General features: G+C 39.3%; 1 protein-coding gene and 1 long non-coding RNA gene across 2 annotated transcripts in view; both read right to left on the minus strand.

The window, feature by feature from the left end:
- NTMT2 (N-terminal Xaa-Pro-Lys N-methyltransferase 2) overlaps positions 1 to 13,388 on the minus strand; it is a 33,623-nt gene extending 20,235 nt beyond the window's left edge. Inside the window, 1 exon segment of the mRNA XM_045876178.1 lies at positions 13,093 to 13,388. Coding sequence (XP_045732134.1) covers positions 13,093 to 13,246 — 154 coding nt within the window. The 5' untranslated portion in view covers positions 13,247 to 13,388.
- Positions 1 to 19,435, minus strand: part of LOC135364739 (uncharacterized) — a 132,529-nt gene that overhangs the window by 57,955 nt on the left and 55,139 nt on the right. The gene's annotated exons all lie outside the window — the stretch shown is intronic.

Here is a 19,435-nt window from a genome sequence, read left to right on the forward strand (position 1 = left end):
ACTAGCAGGGGAGAGTGGGAAGTAAGACTTTATCAGTGTTTCTGGTGAAATACAAAGGTCTGGTGTGTCAGAATACTAGAATACTTGTCATTATCAAGTCTTAGAATTGCCCTGAGGGGCCCTCTAAGTTTGATTTGCTCCCTGAATGCTTTAGGTGTCTGGTGTTTTTTATCTCTAAAATAATGCACTACCTACCCTAAAAGTTTTAGAGGGCTTCTTCTTTTTCAGCTGAGGGCTAATTCAGTGGTTCCTAATTCTTTCCAGGTTTGAACACAAATGAGGTGACCAAAGGGAGGGCAGGAGGAACAGCACACTTTCCTCACTTCAGCAAGGATCTGCCACCCCACGTCACATTCCCTACCCACTTGGCTGAACGTCTTCCCAACTCTCTATTCCTACTTGAGCATTCTACCTCACCTATTATCAAATTTTAGAAGTCTAGAAGTCAGGCCAAGAGAGTAGGGACAGATTTCTTGTGGTGAAATTTGCATTGGAAGAGTCAGACACTGATTCAGCAGTCACCCATATGTCCTGTGCACCTCTGCTGCATCCTGTGGGGGTCTCTATCAATCTACTTCTACATTCCACAAAAAATCTCTGTGTGGGTCTCTCTCCTACACTGAATTATTCAGGATAAGCCTGTATCTTACTTGTCTTTGCAACCCAACACTTACCATTATGCTTAACACATAGTAGGCCTCTTTCCACAGACTAAATAAATATTATCTCACTTTTTGTTCTTTTAATAGCATACAAGTTCAACAAAGTAGAGAGTGGCTAGAGGGAAAAGCTGACATAAGTGACACAAGTTACACTTTTCATATAGTTTATAAGATATCTATTCTCCTAATTAGGCATACCCATATAATAAAAAATAGTAACTACCATTGATCCAACATGGATGTATGCACTACCTATGCTTAGTGTTCATATCTAACAGAATAGGTAAGATAGATGTTATTATCTATGGAAGAACACAAGACAACAAGAGGTTACCTAAATTACCTAAGATCGAGTAGCTAGTGAGGACACAACTGGAACTTAACCCAGGTCTATTTAAATCCAAAACCTATATCTCATCCTTCTCATGCCATGTGTGTATCTAAAAGCCTGCTATATAAAAAAGGAAGTTATCTGGTTCTCCATTTCTTTAAAGCAAAATAATCTTGCAGTATCTCCATTGCAAAAGTAACAGCAAACGGGGGAGGAGCAAGATGGTGGAGGAGTAGGACACCTAAATTTTCTCTGGTCCCAGGAATTCAGCTAAATAGGAATCAAACCATTCTGAACACCTATGAACTCAACAGGAGATCAAAGAAAAGAATAGCAGCAACTCTCTGAACAGAAAAGCGACCACTTTCTGGAAGGTAGGACATGCAGAGAAGTGAATCCGAGGTGATATTTGGGAAGATAGATGGTGGGGGAGGGGGCCTCCATCAGCCGCTACCAGGAAGTGATAGAGCAGCAGAGCACAAAATCGGAACTTTTAGAAGTTGGCTCTGCTGAGGGACGTTGCTCCAGTGGCTAAGCAGGGGGTGGAACCCTCACTGGGACAGTGTGATCTCAGGGCCCTTGGGGTCACAGAAAGGCCGGGAGTGCCTGAGTGCGGCAGAGCTTCCAGGTATCAGAGCAGGGAAGCCAGCTGCAAAAACGAAGCCGAGGAGTGGGCTCTCAATTTGGACTTGCCATAAACCATGATCCATGGCAGTCGGGCCACCGCTCTTCCAGCAGGGACCCAACAAGCGGCAGATCTGGGGAGACTCCCCTTCCTCCCCTGGGAGGAGCAGCACGAGTGCACCACAGCAATCTGCTGGGGTTGGAGACTCTACACAGGGTCATGTGCCAGAGATAGAAATGCTTGGTCACAGGCCGGATGAGCATGGAGTGTGGCCAGAGACCAGGGAGATGGGAGTGACTGCTATTCTCCAGGGACTCACTGAGGAGTGGGGCCCTGAGTTCTCAGCTCCTCCAGGGCAGAGATTGGGAGGCCACCATTTTCACTCTCGTCCTCCAACGTAAGGAAAGCTTGCAGGGAACAAAAGATCCCAAGACGAAACCCGAGCAGATAAATTAGCCCAGACCCAGCAGGGCGGGGCAATTCTGTCTCCAGCAAAGACATTTGAGAACCATGGTAACAGGCCCCTCCCCCAGAAGATCAGCAAGAACAGCCAGCCAAGACCAAGTTTACTGATCAATGAGTACGGCAGAACTCCAGTGCTATGGGAATACTGCACATAGAATTCATTGCTTTTGTCCCATGATTCTTTAGTCTTTCAAAGTTAAATTTTTTTTAACTTTTTTTTTTTTAATTTTTCTTTTTCCCTTTTTCAACCAACATCTTATCAATCCCTTTTTTAAAAAACATTTTATTTTTCATTTTTAGAGTCATATTCTATCCCTTCATAGTAGTTACCCTTATTTTTGGTATATATATATAAGTTGTTCTCTCTTTAAAATTTTGGGATACAGTTTCTTCTAACAGACCAAAATATACCCTAAATCTCTACTGTATGGCTTTATTCTAGTCTCCCACCTGATCACATTCTCTCCCTTTTTTTTTAAATTCCTCTTCTTTCTTTTTTCAACCAACTTATCAATTCCTTTTATAAAATCTTTTATAATTTTCATCTTTACAGTCATATTCCATCCCTTCATTGCATTTACCCATATTTTTGAACATATATGTTTTTCTTTCTTTAAAATTTGGGAGGCACTTTCTTCTAAGAGACCAAAATAGGCCCAAAATCTAGTGTGTGGCACTAATCTATGCAACAGCCTGATCATATTTGATCATATTCTGGTCTTTGTTTATTTGTTTGTTTGTTTTTATCTTTTTCTTTTTCTTTTTTCTTTCTTTCCCTTTCTTTTCTCCTGGTTTCAGGTCCCTTCTGATTTGTTTAGTGTATATTTTTCTGGGGTTGTTGTTACCTTGTTAGCATTTTGTTCTCTCATTCATCTAGTCTCCTCTAATGACAAATGACAAGACGGAAAAAAATCACCTCAACAAAAAGAACAAGAGGCAGTACTGACTGCCAGGGACCTAATCAATATGGACATTAGTAAGATGTCAGAACTAGAGTTCAGAATGATCATTTTAAAGATACTAGCTGGGCTTGGAGAAAGCATGGAAGATATTAGAGAAACCCTTTCTGGAGAAATAAAAGAACTAAAATCTAACCAAGTTGAAATCAAAAAAGCTATTAATGAGGTGCAATCAAAAAGGGAGGCTCTAACTGCTAGGATAAATGAGGCAAAAGAGAGAATCAGTGATATAGAAGACCAAATGATGGAAAATAAAGAAGCTGAGAAAAAGAGAGATAAACAACTACTGGATCACGAGGGCAGAATTCGAGAGATAAGTGCTACCATTAGACAAAACAATATTAGAATATTTGGGATCCCAGAAGAAGAAGAGAGAGGGGCAGAAGGTATATTGGAGCAAATTATAGCAGAGAACTTCCCTATCAAAATCCAGAGGGCACAGAGAACCCCCCTCAAAATCAATAAAAATAGGTCAACACCCCGACATCTAATAGTAAAACTTACGAGTCTCAGAGACAAAGAGAAAATCCTGAAAGCAGCTCGGGACAAGAGATCTATAACCTACAATGCTGGAAACATTAGATTGACAACAGACCTAGCCACAGAGACCTGGCAGGCCAGAAAGGACTGGCATGATATATTCAGAGCACTCAGCGAGAAAAATATGCAGCCAAGAATACTATATCCAGCTAGGCTGTCACTGAAAATAAAAGGAGAGATAAATAGCTTCCAGGACAAACAAAAACTAAAGGAATTTGCAAACACAAAACCATCCCTACAAGAAATATGGAAAGGGGTCCTCTAAGCAAAGAGAGAGCCTAAAAGCAACATAGACCAGAAAGGAACACAGACAATATACAGTAACAGTCACCTGATAGGCAATATAATGGCACTAAATTCGTATCTTTCAATAGTTACCCTGAATGTAAATGGGCTAAATGCCCCAATCAAAAGACACAGGCTGTCAGATTGGATAAAAAAAAAAAGACCCATCAATATGCTGTCTGCAAGAGACTCATTTTAGACCCAAAGACACCTCCAGAATGAAAGTGAGGGGGTGGAAAACCATTTACCATGCTAATGGACACCAAAAGAAAGCTGGGGTGGCAATCCTTCTATCAGACAAATTAGATTTTAAACCAAAGACTATAATAGGAGATAAGGAAGGACACTATATCCTACTTAAAGGGTCTCTCCAACAAGAAGATCTAACAACTGTAAATATCTATGCCCCTAACATGGGAGCAGCCAATTATATAAGGCAATTAATAACAAAAGCAAAGAAACACTTCGACAACAATAAATAATAGTGGGGGACTTTAACATCCCCCTCACTGAAATGGACAGATCATCTAAGCCAAAGATCAAGAAGGAAATAAAGACTTTAAATGACACACAGGGCCAAATGGACTTCACAGATATATTCAGAACATTCCATCCCAAAGCAAAAGAATAGACATTCTTTTCTAGTGCCCATAGAACATTCTCCAGAAGAGATCACATCCTAGGTCTCAAATCAGGTCTCAACTGGTACCAAAAGATTGGGATGAGTCCCTGCCTATTTTCAGACCCCAATGCTTTGAAACTAGAACTCAATCACAAGAGGAAAGTCAGAAAGACCTCAAATACATGGAGGCTAAAGAACACCCTACTAAAGAATGAATGGGTCAACCAGGAAATTAAAGAAGAATTTTAAAAATTCATGGAAACCAATGCAAATGAAAACACAACTGTTGAAAATCTTTGGGATGCAGCAAAGGCAGTCCTAAGAGGAAAGTATATAGCAATACAAGCCTTTCTCAAGAAACAAGAAAGGTCTCAAGTACACAACCTAACCCTACACCTAAAGGAGCTGGAGAAGAACAGCAAATAAAACCTAAACCCAGCAGGAGAAGAGAAATAATAAAGATCAGAGCAGAAATCCATGAAATAGAAACCAAAAGAACAGTAGAACAGATCAACAAAACTAGGAGCTGGTTCTCTGAAAGAATTAACAAGATTGATAAACCCCTGGCCAGACTTATCAAAAAGAAAAGAGAAATGACCCAAATAAATAAAATCATGTATGAAAGAAGAGAGATCACAACCAACACCAAGGAAATACAAACAACTATAAGAACATATTATGAGCAACTGTATGCCAGCAAATTAGATAATCTAGAAGAAATGGATATATTCCTAGAGATGTATCAACTACCAAAACTGAACCAGGAAGAAATAAAAAACCTGAACAGACCTATAACCACTAAGGAAATTGAAGCAGTCATCAAAAATCTCCCAACAAACAAAAGCCCAGGGCCAGATGGCTTCTCAGGGGAATTCTACCAAACATTTCAAGAAGAATTAATACCTATTCTTCTGAAGCTGTTCCAAAAAATAGAAATGGAAGGAAAACTTCCAAACTCGTTTTATGAGACCATCATTACCTTGATCCCCAAACCAGACAAAGACCCCATCAAAAAGGAGAATTACAGGCCAATGTCCTTGATGAACATGGATGCAAAAATTCTCACCAAAATACTAGCCAACAGGATCCAACAGTACATTAAATGGATTATTAACCACTACCAAGTGGGATTTATCCCTGGGCTGCAATGTTGGTTCCACATCTGCAAATCAATCAATGTGATACAATACATTAATAAAAGAAAGACCAAGAACCATATGATCCTCTCAAGAGATGCAGAAAAAGCATTTGACAAAGTACAGCATCCTTTCTTGATCAAAACTCTTCAGAGTATAGGGATAGAGGGTACATACCTCAATATCATAAAAGCCATCTATGAAAAACCCACAGCGAATATCATTCTCAGTGGGGAAAAACTGAGAGCTTTCCCCCTAAGGTCAGGAGCACAGCAGGGATGTCCACTATCACCACTGCTATTCAACATAGTATTAGAAGTCCTAGCCACAGCAGTCAGACAACATAAAGAAATAAAAGGCATCTGAATTGGCAAAGAAGAAGTCAAACTCTCACTCTTTGCAGATGATATGATACTTTATGTGGAAAATACCAAAAGTCTCCACCCCAAAACAGCTGGAACTCATACAGGAATTCAGTGAACTGGCAGGATAGAAAATCAATGCACAGAATTAAGTGGCATTTCTATACCAACAACAAGATGAAGAAAGAGAAATTAAGGAATCGATCCCATTTACAATTGCACCCAAAACCATAAGATACATAGGAGTAAATCTAACCAAAGAGGCAAAGAATCTGTACTCAGAAAACTCATGGAAGAAATTGAAGAAGACACAAAGAAATGGAAAAACGTTCCATGCTCATGGATTGGAAGAACAAATATTGTGAAGATGTTAATGCTACCTAGAGCAATCTACACATTCAAAGCAATCCCTATCAAAATACCATCCACTTTTTTCAAAGAAATGGAACAAATAATCCTAAAATTTGTATGGAACCAGAAAATACCCCGCATAGCCAGAGGAATGTTGAAAAAGAAAGCAAAGCTGGCAGCATTACAATTCCGGACTTCCAGCCAGTATGGTACTGGCACAAAAACAGACACATAGATCAATGGAACAGAATAGAGAGCCCAGAAATGGACCCTCAACTCTATGGTCAGCTAATCTTCAACAAAGCAGGAAAGAATGTCCAATGGAAAAAAGACAGTCTCTTCAACAAGTGGTGTTGGAAAAATTGGACAGCCACATGCAGAAGAATGAAACTGGACCATTTCCTTACACCACACACAAAAATAGACTCAAAATGGCTGAAAGACCTAAATGTGAGACAGGAGTCCATCAAAATCCTAAAGGAGAACACAAGCAGCAACCTCTTCGATCTCAGCCTCAGCAACTTCTTCCTAGAAACATCGCCAAAGGCAAGGGAAGCAAGGGCAAAAATGAACTTTTGGGACTTCATCAAGATAAGCTTTTGCACAGCAAAAGAAACAGTCAACAAAACCAAAAGACAACCAACAGAATGGGAGAAGATATTTGCAAATGACATATCAGATAAAGGGCTAGTATTCAAAATCTATAAAGAACTTATGAAACTCAACACCCAAAGAATAAATGAAATCATGAACACATTTTTCCAAAGAAGACGTCCAAATGGCCAACAGACACATGAAAAAGTGCTCAACATCACTCGGCATCAGGGAAATCCAAATCAAACCCTCAATGAGATATCACCTCATTCCAGTCAGAATGGCTAAAATTAACAAGTCAGGAAATGACAGATGTTGGCAGGGATGCAGAGAAAGGGGAACCCTCCTACACTGTTGGTGGAATGCAAGCTGGTGCAGCCACTCTGGAAAACAGTATGGAGGTTCCTCAAAAAGTTGAAAATAGAGCTACCATGCGATCCAGCAATTGCACTACTGGGTATTTACTCCAAAGATACAAATGTAGGGATCCGAAGGGGTACGTGCATCCCAATGTTTATAGCAGCAATGTCCACAATAGCCAAACTATGGAAAGAGCCAAGATGTCCATCGACAAATGAATGGATAAAGACGATGTGGTGTATATATATATACAACGGAATATTATGCAGCCATCAAAAGGAATGAAATCTTGCCATTTGCAATGACGTGGATGGAACTGGAGGGTATTATGCTGAGCAAAATTAGTCAATCAGAGAAAAGCATGTATCATATGACCTCACTGATATGAGGAATTCTTAATCTCAGGAAACAAACTGAGGGTGATAGACATTGGGGAGGGTATGTGCTATGGTGAGCACCGTGAATTGTGTAAGACTGTTGAATCACAGACCTGTACCTCTGAAACAAATAATACACTATATGTTTAAAAAGAAGAAGAAGAAGATAGCAGGAAGGGAAAAATGAAGGGGGGGAAATCAGAGGGGAGACAAACCATGAGACTATGGACACTGAGAAACAAACTGAGGGTTCCAGAGGGGTTGGCAGATGGGTTAGCCTGGTGATGGGTATTAAAGAGGGCACGTACTGCATGGAGCACTGGGTGTTATACGCAAACAATGAATCATGGAACACTACATCAAAAACGAATGATGTAATGTATGGTGATTAACATAACATAATAATAAAAAAAGTAACAGCAAACGTTTGAACAATGTATCACTGTTCAATGAGTTGTGCAGCCATGTCTCCACTGGGGTAAAATCAATTTGAAAAATGCCAATGGTTATATGCTGAGTTTTATTTGACAGTCCCACATGTCTTACGGGAAGTGTTTTTATTAACTCTGGCTTTTAATTGTAATGGCAAAGAGGTGACCATTGTTATCAATTTCCTCCTTAGAAACTTATTCCAGTAGAAAGAAAGAGGTAAGTGAAGGATGTTTACTAAAAATTGGTGGGTATCTCCCAGGCACCAGGCATTATACTAAGCACTTTCACATTATCTCTTCACATTATCTCTTTCAGTTCTCACAATAATAACACAATACTTGGGTTATATTCACCATTTTGCAGATGAGTGGTGAGAGACTCAGAAAGATTTAGTAACTTAATATCACATAGAAATGAAGTGTCATAGCCATGTCCTACCCCATCCCTATTCTGCTAAACTCTGTGGAACCACTGTTCTAAACGTGAAATAAGACTAAGCCTTTAACGATGTGCAGGAGTAATAGACTCTTAGTGTATGATTAACAAATAGTCATTGACTTCTATGTACTCGGAAATACACTGTGGATAGCGCTAGAGGATTATTGAGTGGTTAACTTATAGAAACATCTCCATTGGGCCTTAGATAAGCCCTCTTGAGCACTGGTATACAAACTGGAGATGCATACAATTTTTTCCTATTTATTTCCTATTTGATCACAAACAGCCACCTTTGGAAAAATCATTCACTCCAAACCCCCAAGTGCACTTGTGCTAGTATAACTAGATTACATGAACCTACTCACTGGCCTGCCTATCTTGTTGATTATCTCAGTACAAAGCCAATGCTCTTCATAGACTAGGTTTTATGTTCCTGTCAAAAAAAACGTGGTAAAACTTAAATTGCTGCCTACATAACTCAAGTTGCCATTTTCACTGGGAGGTAACCTGATTTTGAGGCTCAAAAAAGGCAGACTCTGGAGTCAGTCTGCCTGGGTTCTAACCCTGCTCCCCCACTCACAGCCACGTGACCTTCATTAGGTTACTTAACTCCAGAGCACATCAGTCCCTCGTATATAAGGTGGGGGAAAAAAACAGTACCACCTAATAGGTCAGGAGTCCCTGAGATAGTATCGTGCAAACCACTGAGAACAGTAGCAGGCTTGCTCCCATTTCTTCCTGAACAGGTGTTGTCTTCAGTGGCATAGCTAAGCCTTCATTGGAGATTTGCAGTATGTGTGCTCTTGCTTCTCCACAAATTTCTGAAGCTAGCCATGGATATTCCAGCAAATGTCCCCATGACTGAATGTCCCTGCATAGTGTGCTTGTGGGACTGACTACCTAATGCAGGCAGTTGGAAGGAGGAAGGCAGGAAAGAAGGAATCAAAGAATTATCCCAAACAACAAGCTCTCTGTGCAGGCTCTACACTATCCATTCCCTAACCTTTCAAAAGTAGGGCTTTATTTTCATTTCTATGAAGTTTTTAAATCATCAAAAAGGAGGGGAAGCCAATTCCAAAACATTTGAGTGGAGATGGGGAGGACTCCATTGGCTAAATTTTCATTTTATGCTGAAAAGCTTACTACCCCCTGCTGCCTGAAAAGTCCCATACAGTGAGCTGAGCCTATCGTCTTTGGTAATGCCTGTTCTAGAGAAGACCACATGGTGACATTAAAAGAGGCCTGGCTCTGAGGACGGGAAAGAAAAAACTAATCCTTATTGAGCATTGACTATTTACTATATACAATTGCTTTCAATTGCCCTGAGGAAAATGATATTCAGAGACTTTAGTAACTTGCAGTGGTGACTTTCTCTATCAGTAGAAGTATCAGAATTTGAACTCAAGACTTTAGTGATTTGCAATTAATTATTACTAAGGGGGCATTTAATCTGCTGTGAACAGATACTGAGTTCTTTCTATGTGCCAGGAACCATGGTAAATGCTGAATTTATAGATATAGAAGAGGACAAGATAAATGAGTCATGGGAACTAGATTCCCATCAGGAAACTAATAGAGGTACATGCATTCCATAAATAGAACTTATAAATCTCCTAGGGGCAAAACCCAAGGGTTAAGCAAGATAATCAAGGGTTTGGGGAAGACTTGTAATTGGATAAAAGTCATACTGGTGGATGAGACACATGTGCTGGTTCCTTTCTGCACCTGCAAGTAGCTTATAGTCTCCTGGAGGTGCTTTAGCTTCTGCCATGACAAGAAAACACTGCAAAAAAAGCTGAGTATTCACAGAGTTGACAGCCTCCCTTTCCTGTAACCTTAATTTAAACTTTTTAAGGATTAATAAAAAGTTATTTGTTGATTTGCCTCCATTTCCAGTTTATAAAATTCTGAAGAACAGAGATTGTGTTTTATTGTTTGAATCTTCTCCAATACACCGAACAGCATTTTGCACGACAGAGCTCCATAAATGTCTCTTACACTAAATTGAATTGATCAGAAATGTCCAGTGGTTCTATCTCTAAAATGCAATGTTTTTCCCCCATTAGAAACATTTGCCAGTGACCAGATATACATATACTCCCTTACATTGCTCAGCATCCTTGCAGTTAGACAGGGCCATGTAACTGGTTCTGGGCAATGGTATCTAAACAGTTGTAATGTATGTCCCTCTGGGACAAAATATTTATGGACTAGCAGGCAAAACTTTAGCTCCTATCTTTCCTTACCATGGTGACTAGCAGTGTCCCAGAGGGTGGAGCCTTTATCATCCTAGATCCCTGAATGCCTACGTGGAACACAGACCCTCCCCCGTAATGCATGTTGAAATGATACAGCAAAAACATAAAATAAACTTTTATATGCTCAGCCATTGAGATTTTAGGGTTAGTTTGTTATTGCAGGATAGCATAGTCCATACAGAGTAATATAGCCCCTGATTGCTAAAATCAATGAGGTACTGTGGATAGGGCTACCTCTGTTACTCTCAGGGGAAACCAATTCCTGGGCTGAATCATCAGAGTCAGAGAAAATAAGGAGTACCTATTTATGGAAAACCGACTAAGTAAAATGGAGTCATGTTTGGCTTAGAAATGGACTAAAGGTTTTCAAACAGTATTAATGGAAACCGATGGGTGTTACAGAAGTGCCTCAGGAGCCACTGGTGAGGCTGGGATAGAGCAGAGAACACACCCTGTCCCCAACCCTAAGCAGAAAATTTTCACTTTTTCCTGTTTTACACTAGGCTTCCATAGAAGACTTTGTCAAAACTTTTGCTTTTTTTAATAATTTTTTAAAGATTGGAAATCACTGATAAACCATCAGCACATTCACAGAGGAGAAAAATTAGTATAATCAGAAAGACTCTACTGATCAGAAACAAGGGATTGAGACCAAAAATAAATTATAGTCTCCTTTTCCCCAATTAATTTTCACCTGATTTTCAGAAGATACTTTTTATTCTTCCTTTTTAATTTATCTTCTGCTACTTTCAGAATTGAGTTCCTTTTTCTCTCTAGTAGTTATTTTTAAAATTTGGCAACCATCTGCCCCTTAGTGAGTATCTTAGTCATTGTAATTGATATCTTTCTCCAGTCTACGGTAGCTAAGGCCACCAAGCTACTGTTATTGAGATGGGACACACAAGACTCTCAAGAGTGTCTCTAGAAAAGCAGTGCTCTGCTAGTGTGTGGAGCAACCAGAACATTCTCACCTTCCAAATGGACTGCTCTAGTTTTCCCATTTGGATACAAATGAGACGCATAACACATCCTAAAAGAATTACTTATGGGCAGTGTGATCTACCGGAAAAAGCTCTTGTCTTGGGTTCTTGCTTTGGTATCTAAATGAGATCTGTCTAGATTAGATCTCATCATCTCTGAATTTTCTTTTCTCCATTTGAAAAAGTAAGATGGGGGGTGAGGGTGCGAAGGTGGGAGTGGAAAAATAGTGATACTTATCCTATCCATCCCTAGTGTAGCTGTGAGGATCAAATAAAATCAAAAATAAGGAAATTTTTAAAGAAGCATTGCATAAGTATGAGATGAAAGCATTGTATGTATAGATTTAAAGATCCCTTCAGAAATGGGTTTATACAAAGAAAATCTGGTAGGCTGCTAGCAACTAGTTTCTTGAACACAGTACAAAGAATTACATAGCCCCTACGGTGTCTAGAAATGCTGGCCACATCAAGTGCACAATGGGGCTTAAGAAAACAGACTGGGGCTGATACATACTGGTCCTGCTTTCCTTGGGGGGAAAATATAAATCAAAGGGGGACACTTCACTCTTTAATCACAAGTTATTTCCTCTTCAGTGCTGTTAAGAGTTCCTTGAAGTAACCCCTTTCACAGAGGCTGAGAAAAGTAGTGTAGACAAACCTGATAAGCTTTTTATCGCCCTATTGTCTAATTCCCTGAAAACTAGAGGAAATAGGGAAAAGGGAGCCAGACCACTGCCTCAGGTTTTTTTCTTAATATTCAAAGAACAGACTAAAATCTGCTCCTTTTTGGCTCTCTATTACTGTGACTCAGGAAAACCAGAAAGGATTGTGTGGAGTGTGGGCTCATGTACACACACACACACACACACACAAACACAGAACAAGGACACCTTATCATTTAGTCTTTCTTTTTAACTCTTAGTTGCCATACTACCACATTAATACTCTCATCTTTGAATTACCTAATTTGTTCCCCCTCTCAATTTTGGCAAATATTAAAAATGTCCTTCAAAACTCAGGAAATGAATTTCTGTAAGCCTGGTACTCAGGCCAGCCAACACCTAGGGAAGCAAATCACAGTTTCTGAGTGTGCATGGGAATCCCAAAATAGAGGCCTGACTTGCCAGGCAGCACCTGATCTTTGCACCCTGCAAGAAAGAGGGCCATTGAAACATTTAAGCCCCCTGACACTGGTTGTGGTTTCTTTTTATCTGAAAAGTGTCCTTGTTCTAAGGACAAGGACTCTTGCAGAGGTCCCCCGACTTCACACAGTCCCCCTTTCTTGTCCCTTATCTAGTAGTTCTGACTCACTTACCCAGGGGAATTTTTTCCAGCAGGTAGAGATAACTCTGAAAGAAGTCACTGCGAATGGCTTTGTGAAGGATAAAGGACATGCTGTGTCGACAGAGTTCAGCATCGGTCTTCTGCCAGTGGGATCTAAAGGCAAAATGGGCTCCCAGGTGGGCCATGGTGAAGGGGTATGATAATTATTCCTACAGAGAAAGGAAGCTTGCCTGGCTGTTTCTTTCAATTAGCCTTCTCTTCCTACACTAACTTGAGACTGTCATTTTAAACCAGCCCCTGTCCATCTGTATCAAGAGAGGCTGTCATGGGGTGTGGGGGAGGGGCAGCAGGCGCGGGAGGTCAAGCTCCTGGCACATGCCCTGTCTGACTGCTTGGGCGACACCACTCCAAGCCAGAAGGTGCTAAGTAAAGATGAAAACAGGCTGAGTGCGATCCTGCTTCATCCAGGAAAAAGCAGCGTGCGCCTTCTTTAGATGCCACTTCAAACAGGGAGGAGCACAACCCACGAACACCCTGACTATTTGCTTTAATTTGATTCCTAAATTGGAAGAGCCTAATTTCCATTTCAAAGCATGGGGAATATTTCACAGGAGATCCTGTTTCCTGATTTCCATCACTCCTTCTGGAACGCAGAATCCTCAAGTTACAAGGACCCTTCAGAGTCATCCTAACCAACCGGGCTCCTCTCATCAGTGCAATCTAGCCCAAATCATTTCATAAGGGTGGATACGTGTTTCCCATTTCTAAGGATTCTTCAAGAGACACAACTATATGAAAGCCTGTTTTGATGTTAAATACCCATCTCTGCCAGCAAACCAAACCCTTCCATCTAACTTGCTCTAAACAACACCTCATCCTGTAAGCCTGTTTCTTCTTCTCTCTCTATCATGGGGATGATTTTCCTCATAAGTACTCACTTGGTTTCTGTACTTCTGATCATCCCTCTGGGTCCATTCTCCACTCTTCCCACATACTGTGTATCCCCGAGGCTGAGCTGTGTTGACAACACCAGCAGACTCCCTTGCCTTGTCGGTTCTAGTTGAGTTCAGCCAATGGGTAGTGACAGCAAGGGACTGGAGGAGAGTGAGCCAATATATTTATTCCCCTGGCCCTTTCCCTGTGGAGATGCCGTAGGCTGACTGCTTCCTTTGGTGGAAAGTCACAGGTCCTGTCCAGTGTTTTCTCATACAGATATCTTGTCCTACTTCTGATAACTGCTCCCTCCTTTACTGCTTCAGCCCTTGGGGTAGTGATGTGTCAGGCTGTCACAAGCCCTGGAATAATGCACTATTCCTTGCAGTTTTGCTATACTTACCTACACCTTTGTAAATAGTCCCTTTATAGTCTGGCTCAAACTCTCAACTTGCAAATGCCATCTGTTTCCTACTGGAGACATGACTACCATTTTATCCCCCTAATGTCCTTAATAGGAAAGTCCATAAGAACTCAATACTCTATTGGACCCATATCATGTTGACTCCAGACCACCCACCAACTCCAAATGTAGACACCCACACACAGATGCACCAATGCATACAATATGGTAGGCAGCATCTAAGATGGCCCCTAAAGATCCCCTGCTCCTGCTTGATATTCACACATTTGCGTCATCCTCTTTCTTAAAAGTGGGGTAGACTTACTGACTCACTTCTAAAGAATAAAATATGGCAGACATGACAGGATGTCACTTCCAAGATTAGGATATAAAAAGACTATCTTGGACTTTTTTTTTTTTTTTTTTTTTGCTCTGTTGCTTGCTTGCTCTGAGGGAAGCCAGTGCCTGTTGGGAGCTGCCCTATGGAGAGGCCCTCAGTACAGCAGGCCTGGAGTGCAACAGGAGGAACTAGATTCTACCAACAATACTGAGTGAGCTTGGAAGAAGATCTTCCCCCAACCAACTTGGTAAAAATCCCTGAGCCAGCTAAGTTATGCCCAAGTTACTGACCTATGGAAATAAATGTATCTTCTTTTAAGGACCTAATTTTGGAATAATTTGTTTCAACACAGCAATAGATAGCTAATTCACACATCATCAGTGTAAGTTTTCTAAGATGTGGAATCTAACCATGATCTTCCTTTATGTTTAATTTACATGTTAATTTTACTGGGCAAGGAAGTAAGGATTCCATTTATTTGACTCTGACTTATTTTCCTTTATTTTCCTAAGCTTCTATTTTCCCATTTCCCCTCAATCCACCTCGAGGGGCCGCCGTTCAATTTTGATGAAATTATCCCCATCCCTGGCTTCAGGACTTGCCCAAATTGCAATCTGAGTTATCCATTTTCCCCTTGCTGCAGTGTGTGGTTCATGGAGAGTTATAACGTCCCATCCTGAGCCAATCAATACACAGTATTCTCCCAGGTCCCATTTTCAGTTGGAAGCTGATACATTATCTAAATCTATTGTTGTTAATGCCAGCTTCAGTTGGCATTGCTGGCAACATGGAGTCTCATCTAACACAAATACCATCCTGCCTCATTTGTACTCAGTTCTCATGAAGATGAAGATAAAGTAGATGATACCAAACAGAACAGGGAAACCAAGTGAGCATTTCATGGTGTTAAGAAGAAAGGCTCTTAACTGAAACAGACTTGTCCAAGATAGAAGCTCATTTCTACCACTTACATATTGAACAACCTTGATGAATTCTTAGTCTCTGAGCCTCACTTCCCTCTTCTGTAATAGGATAATGATAATAGTATATATGTCATATATTCATTGTGAGGACTAAATATACTCCATGTAAAAAAAAAAAAAGCACCATGGTTGGCACACAGTATATGTTCAATAAGCGCTAGGTATTATCATTATGATCTTTGGAAGAAAGTTGATAAGTTATAGGTCTTGAAAATACTTTGTTTATATGGCTCTTCTTGGGTTATTTTCAATGTGACACTGCCTCTTACCTTGAAATTTCACCACCTACCCAGGACATTATTTGTACTGGATGCATTTCAAAGTTGAAAAGAAAATAAATCCAAATGAAATGTGCCATTAGAGCTCATTAGAGCTCATCTATCCTTCAGAATTTTCTATTGCTATAGGAAAAACTAGGCAGCAGCAGAAGAAAAGTAAGGGATCTTCAAATTTCAAAGTTGAAAAGAAAATAAATCCAAATGAAATGTGCCATTAGAGCTCATTAAAGCTCATCTATCCTTCAAAATTTTGTATTGCTATAGGGAAAACTAAGCAGCAGAAGAAGAAAACTAAGGGATCTTCCTTTGTTACTTGCTTTTGTCAATACATCTAATAGGAGGCAGGTTCTTAACCTCAACATCAGTGATGTTTTGATGACCTTTGATATGCTGGAAAGGTTGGGATATTTGGTCCTAGGAAAGAGACTGGCAGTTACTGACCTCAGTTACCCAGTATTCTTTATTTGGCAATGGATATTGGCAAGTTTCTCAGTTTTTACATAAAAAACTAATTTCTTGGGGCACCTGGGTGGCTCAGTCGTTAAGCGTCTGCCTTCGGCTCAGGTCACGATCCCTGGGTCCTGGGATCGAGCCCCACATCAGGCTCCCTGCTCGGCGGGAAGCCTGCTTCTCCCTCTCCCACTCCCCCTGCTTGTGTTCCCTCTCTCGCTGTGTCTCTCTCTGTCAAATAAATAAAAATAAAATCTTAAAAAAAAACTAATTTCTTTCACTATAAAATGGACATTAATTACTTGTGTTTGGAGAAGGATTATTAAATGCTCTAAGACCTCTATATTTCAGACCCATAATTCCTGAGTGGAGATGAAAGACTGATTGGTTTATACAAAATGCCTTTGTCAGCTTTTGTTTATCTCTGTGAGTCGTGTTAGATTTTGTGACTCTTTCTCATACGGTATAGCTTGCACCAGTTTCTGGCTCATTGCATTTGTTTCCTTAAGCAAATAATTTTTCCTTCCCAGCTGAAATGCTCTATTTGTTACCACCTCACACTACTCACCTATATTCCACAGAGTGAGTGAGGTTAAGATCTAGATCTCGAGTCTACCAAGGGCATCTAATTTCCAAGCAGGAAAGGAAAGCAACAAATGTAGAGGAACGAAACATGACAGTAGCAAGAGAAGGTGGGAACTCTGAATTTATTCAGATTGGTTTGCCTTCTCACAAGGGATCATGAAGAGAGCCCCAGAAGTAAAAAAAGATAAAGGAAAAAATATATAGAAAACATATTCATTCAGTAGTATGATAAGCTAAATATTTTGGAAATTCCACTAAATGTAAACTACCTATCAAATTAAAATTCCATAATACTTGAAACTGAAAATTCAACAAAATGGATAAAATAAAGTTATTTTCAGGCCAAGACTGAATTTACCATTCATAGGCACTCACTGAAAAATTAACTAAAAAAAAATCTATTTCAGGAGAAGAAAATGAAGACAGTGTATTATTAGTACAGGAATAGGTAAAAAGATTACTAAAACAAGGTAGAACTCCCAAACAAATCTATTTATACATAGTAAGTTGATATAAGACAGAGATAGTATTGCAGTAGGGAAAAAATATTTTCAATAAGAGTCCTGATGTTGGTACAAATTGGATCCCTACCTCATATCCTGCACAAACCAACTCCAGGTAGATTGAAGACTTTAGTGTGGAAAGCACAATTCTAAAACTCTTTGAACAAGTTATAGGAAAACATATTTAGGATACCAGGGTGAAAAAGAATACCTTTTTTTAAGATGCAAAAAACAAAAACCACAGGGGTTACCTGGGTGGCTCAGTCACTTAAGCATCTGCCTTTGGTTCAGGTCATGATCCCGCGGTCCTGGGATGGAGTGAAACCCCATGGCAGTGAGTCTGCTTCTCTCTCTGCCCCCTCCCCTGCTCATTCTCTCTCTCTCTCTCTCTCTCTCAAATAAATAAATAAAATATTTTTTTAAAATACAGGAAAAGAGTTAATTAATTAATATTTGAATTAATGATTAATATTTGACTAGATTAATATTTGAATAATGAACTTCTAGTCATCAAAAGAAACCAAAAAGAAAGTGAAAAGTCAGCTAACAAAAAGATAAGAAATATTTAGAGCATCAATAATCAATAAAAATTTGTGTACTAAATAAATAGTTCCTATAAAAGAATAAGAATAATACAAACAATCCTATAGAAAAAAAGATGAAGAATAATATATATAGATTGGTGGCTAAAGCAAGGCTGAAATAAAAGCACCTGAATGAGGATTCTCAACTGCAACCCAGGGAGGTAGATTTAGAAGGTTAAAATAATAAACCAAAATCAGTGAAATTGAATTTAGGATAAAATAATCAATGTATATTCTCATATACAGGTTTTAGTAAAAATTAATGATGAGAATACAGAATAATTCTGCTTGATAAATTCAATGCGTCTTTCTGCTAAAGTGGGCATGGAAGTAGACTTTAAGCTATAATGAGACAGCAGTATGAAAAATAGTTCAAAAAAGGAGCAACTCAAACTGACCACCAGGCCTCACTCCACCGTGTACTGGTCCAACTTCATATAGAGTATTTGCCTCTTTCTTTATCCTGTTTTGTTTAAGGAACAGGCACCCAATCAAGATTACCCCTGATTATAATTTGGAAGTCTTAACAAAGCCCATTACCTGATATGTGATTGGACTATATGGTACAAGAGTCAGCTTAGATGACTATTTTCATCCACCATAGAGCTTCATAGAGTACAGAAAGGCTGCCTTTTGGGTATATAAACCTATTAGATTCAAGGTTAGCAGTCAGATTTCAACTTCATATTCCTTATTAAATTAAAATGGGGTTTGAGATAAGTGACCCTTTGCAGCTGAAGAAATATTTAAGCCCATAGTTTTCAGGTCAAGTCATTCAATTTAACAGATGGAAAGGTGGAAGCAGTCCTTGAAGGACTCCTTCCTGTCTTACTGAGGAGGAGAAGATTTTAACTGAGCTGCCTAGTTCTCATTAGGGGGTTTAATTCCCCAAACATTTAAATTAAAAAAATATATATTCACATTTCTAATAAAGGGAATAATGTCCCTGCCTAAAGCATCTGTTTGGTGTGTGTGTGTGTGTGTGTGTGTACTTTTCTCCTTTCCCTCACTTAATGTTAGTTGAAGAAAGTATAAATTATAGAATTATAAAACATTATATAAAAATTATATATATTATTGTATTATAGATAATATAAATTATAGAACATTCAACTTCTTATCAAACTTTCCTTTAAAATATCATGAAGCTTGATTTCACATAATTTCCATAATTTCATATTTCAATAGGACTTTGAATAGATAAAAGTGCATAGAACACTATCTAGGCAAATTAATCTTTGCACCTTAACCAAAAAAATTAGATAATTACTAACATAATAAAATAAAATTATACTTCTTTTCTTCATCTTAGTTA

This window comes from Mirounga angustirostris, unplaced genomic scaffold (assembly GCF_029215605.1).
Source record: "Mirounga angustirostris isolate CCGP_5_RB_7025 unplaced genomic scaffold, mMirAng1.0.hap1 SCAF_6, whole genome shotgun sequence".
NCBI lineage: Eukaryota > Metazoa > Chordata > Mammalia > Carnivora > Phocidae > Mirounga > Mirounga angustirostris.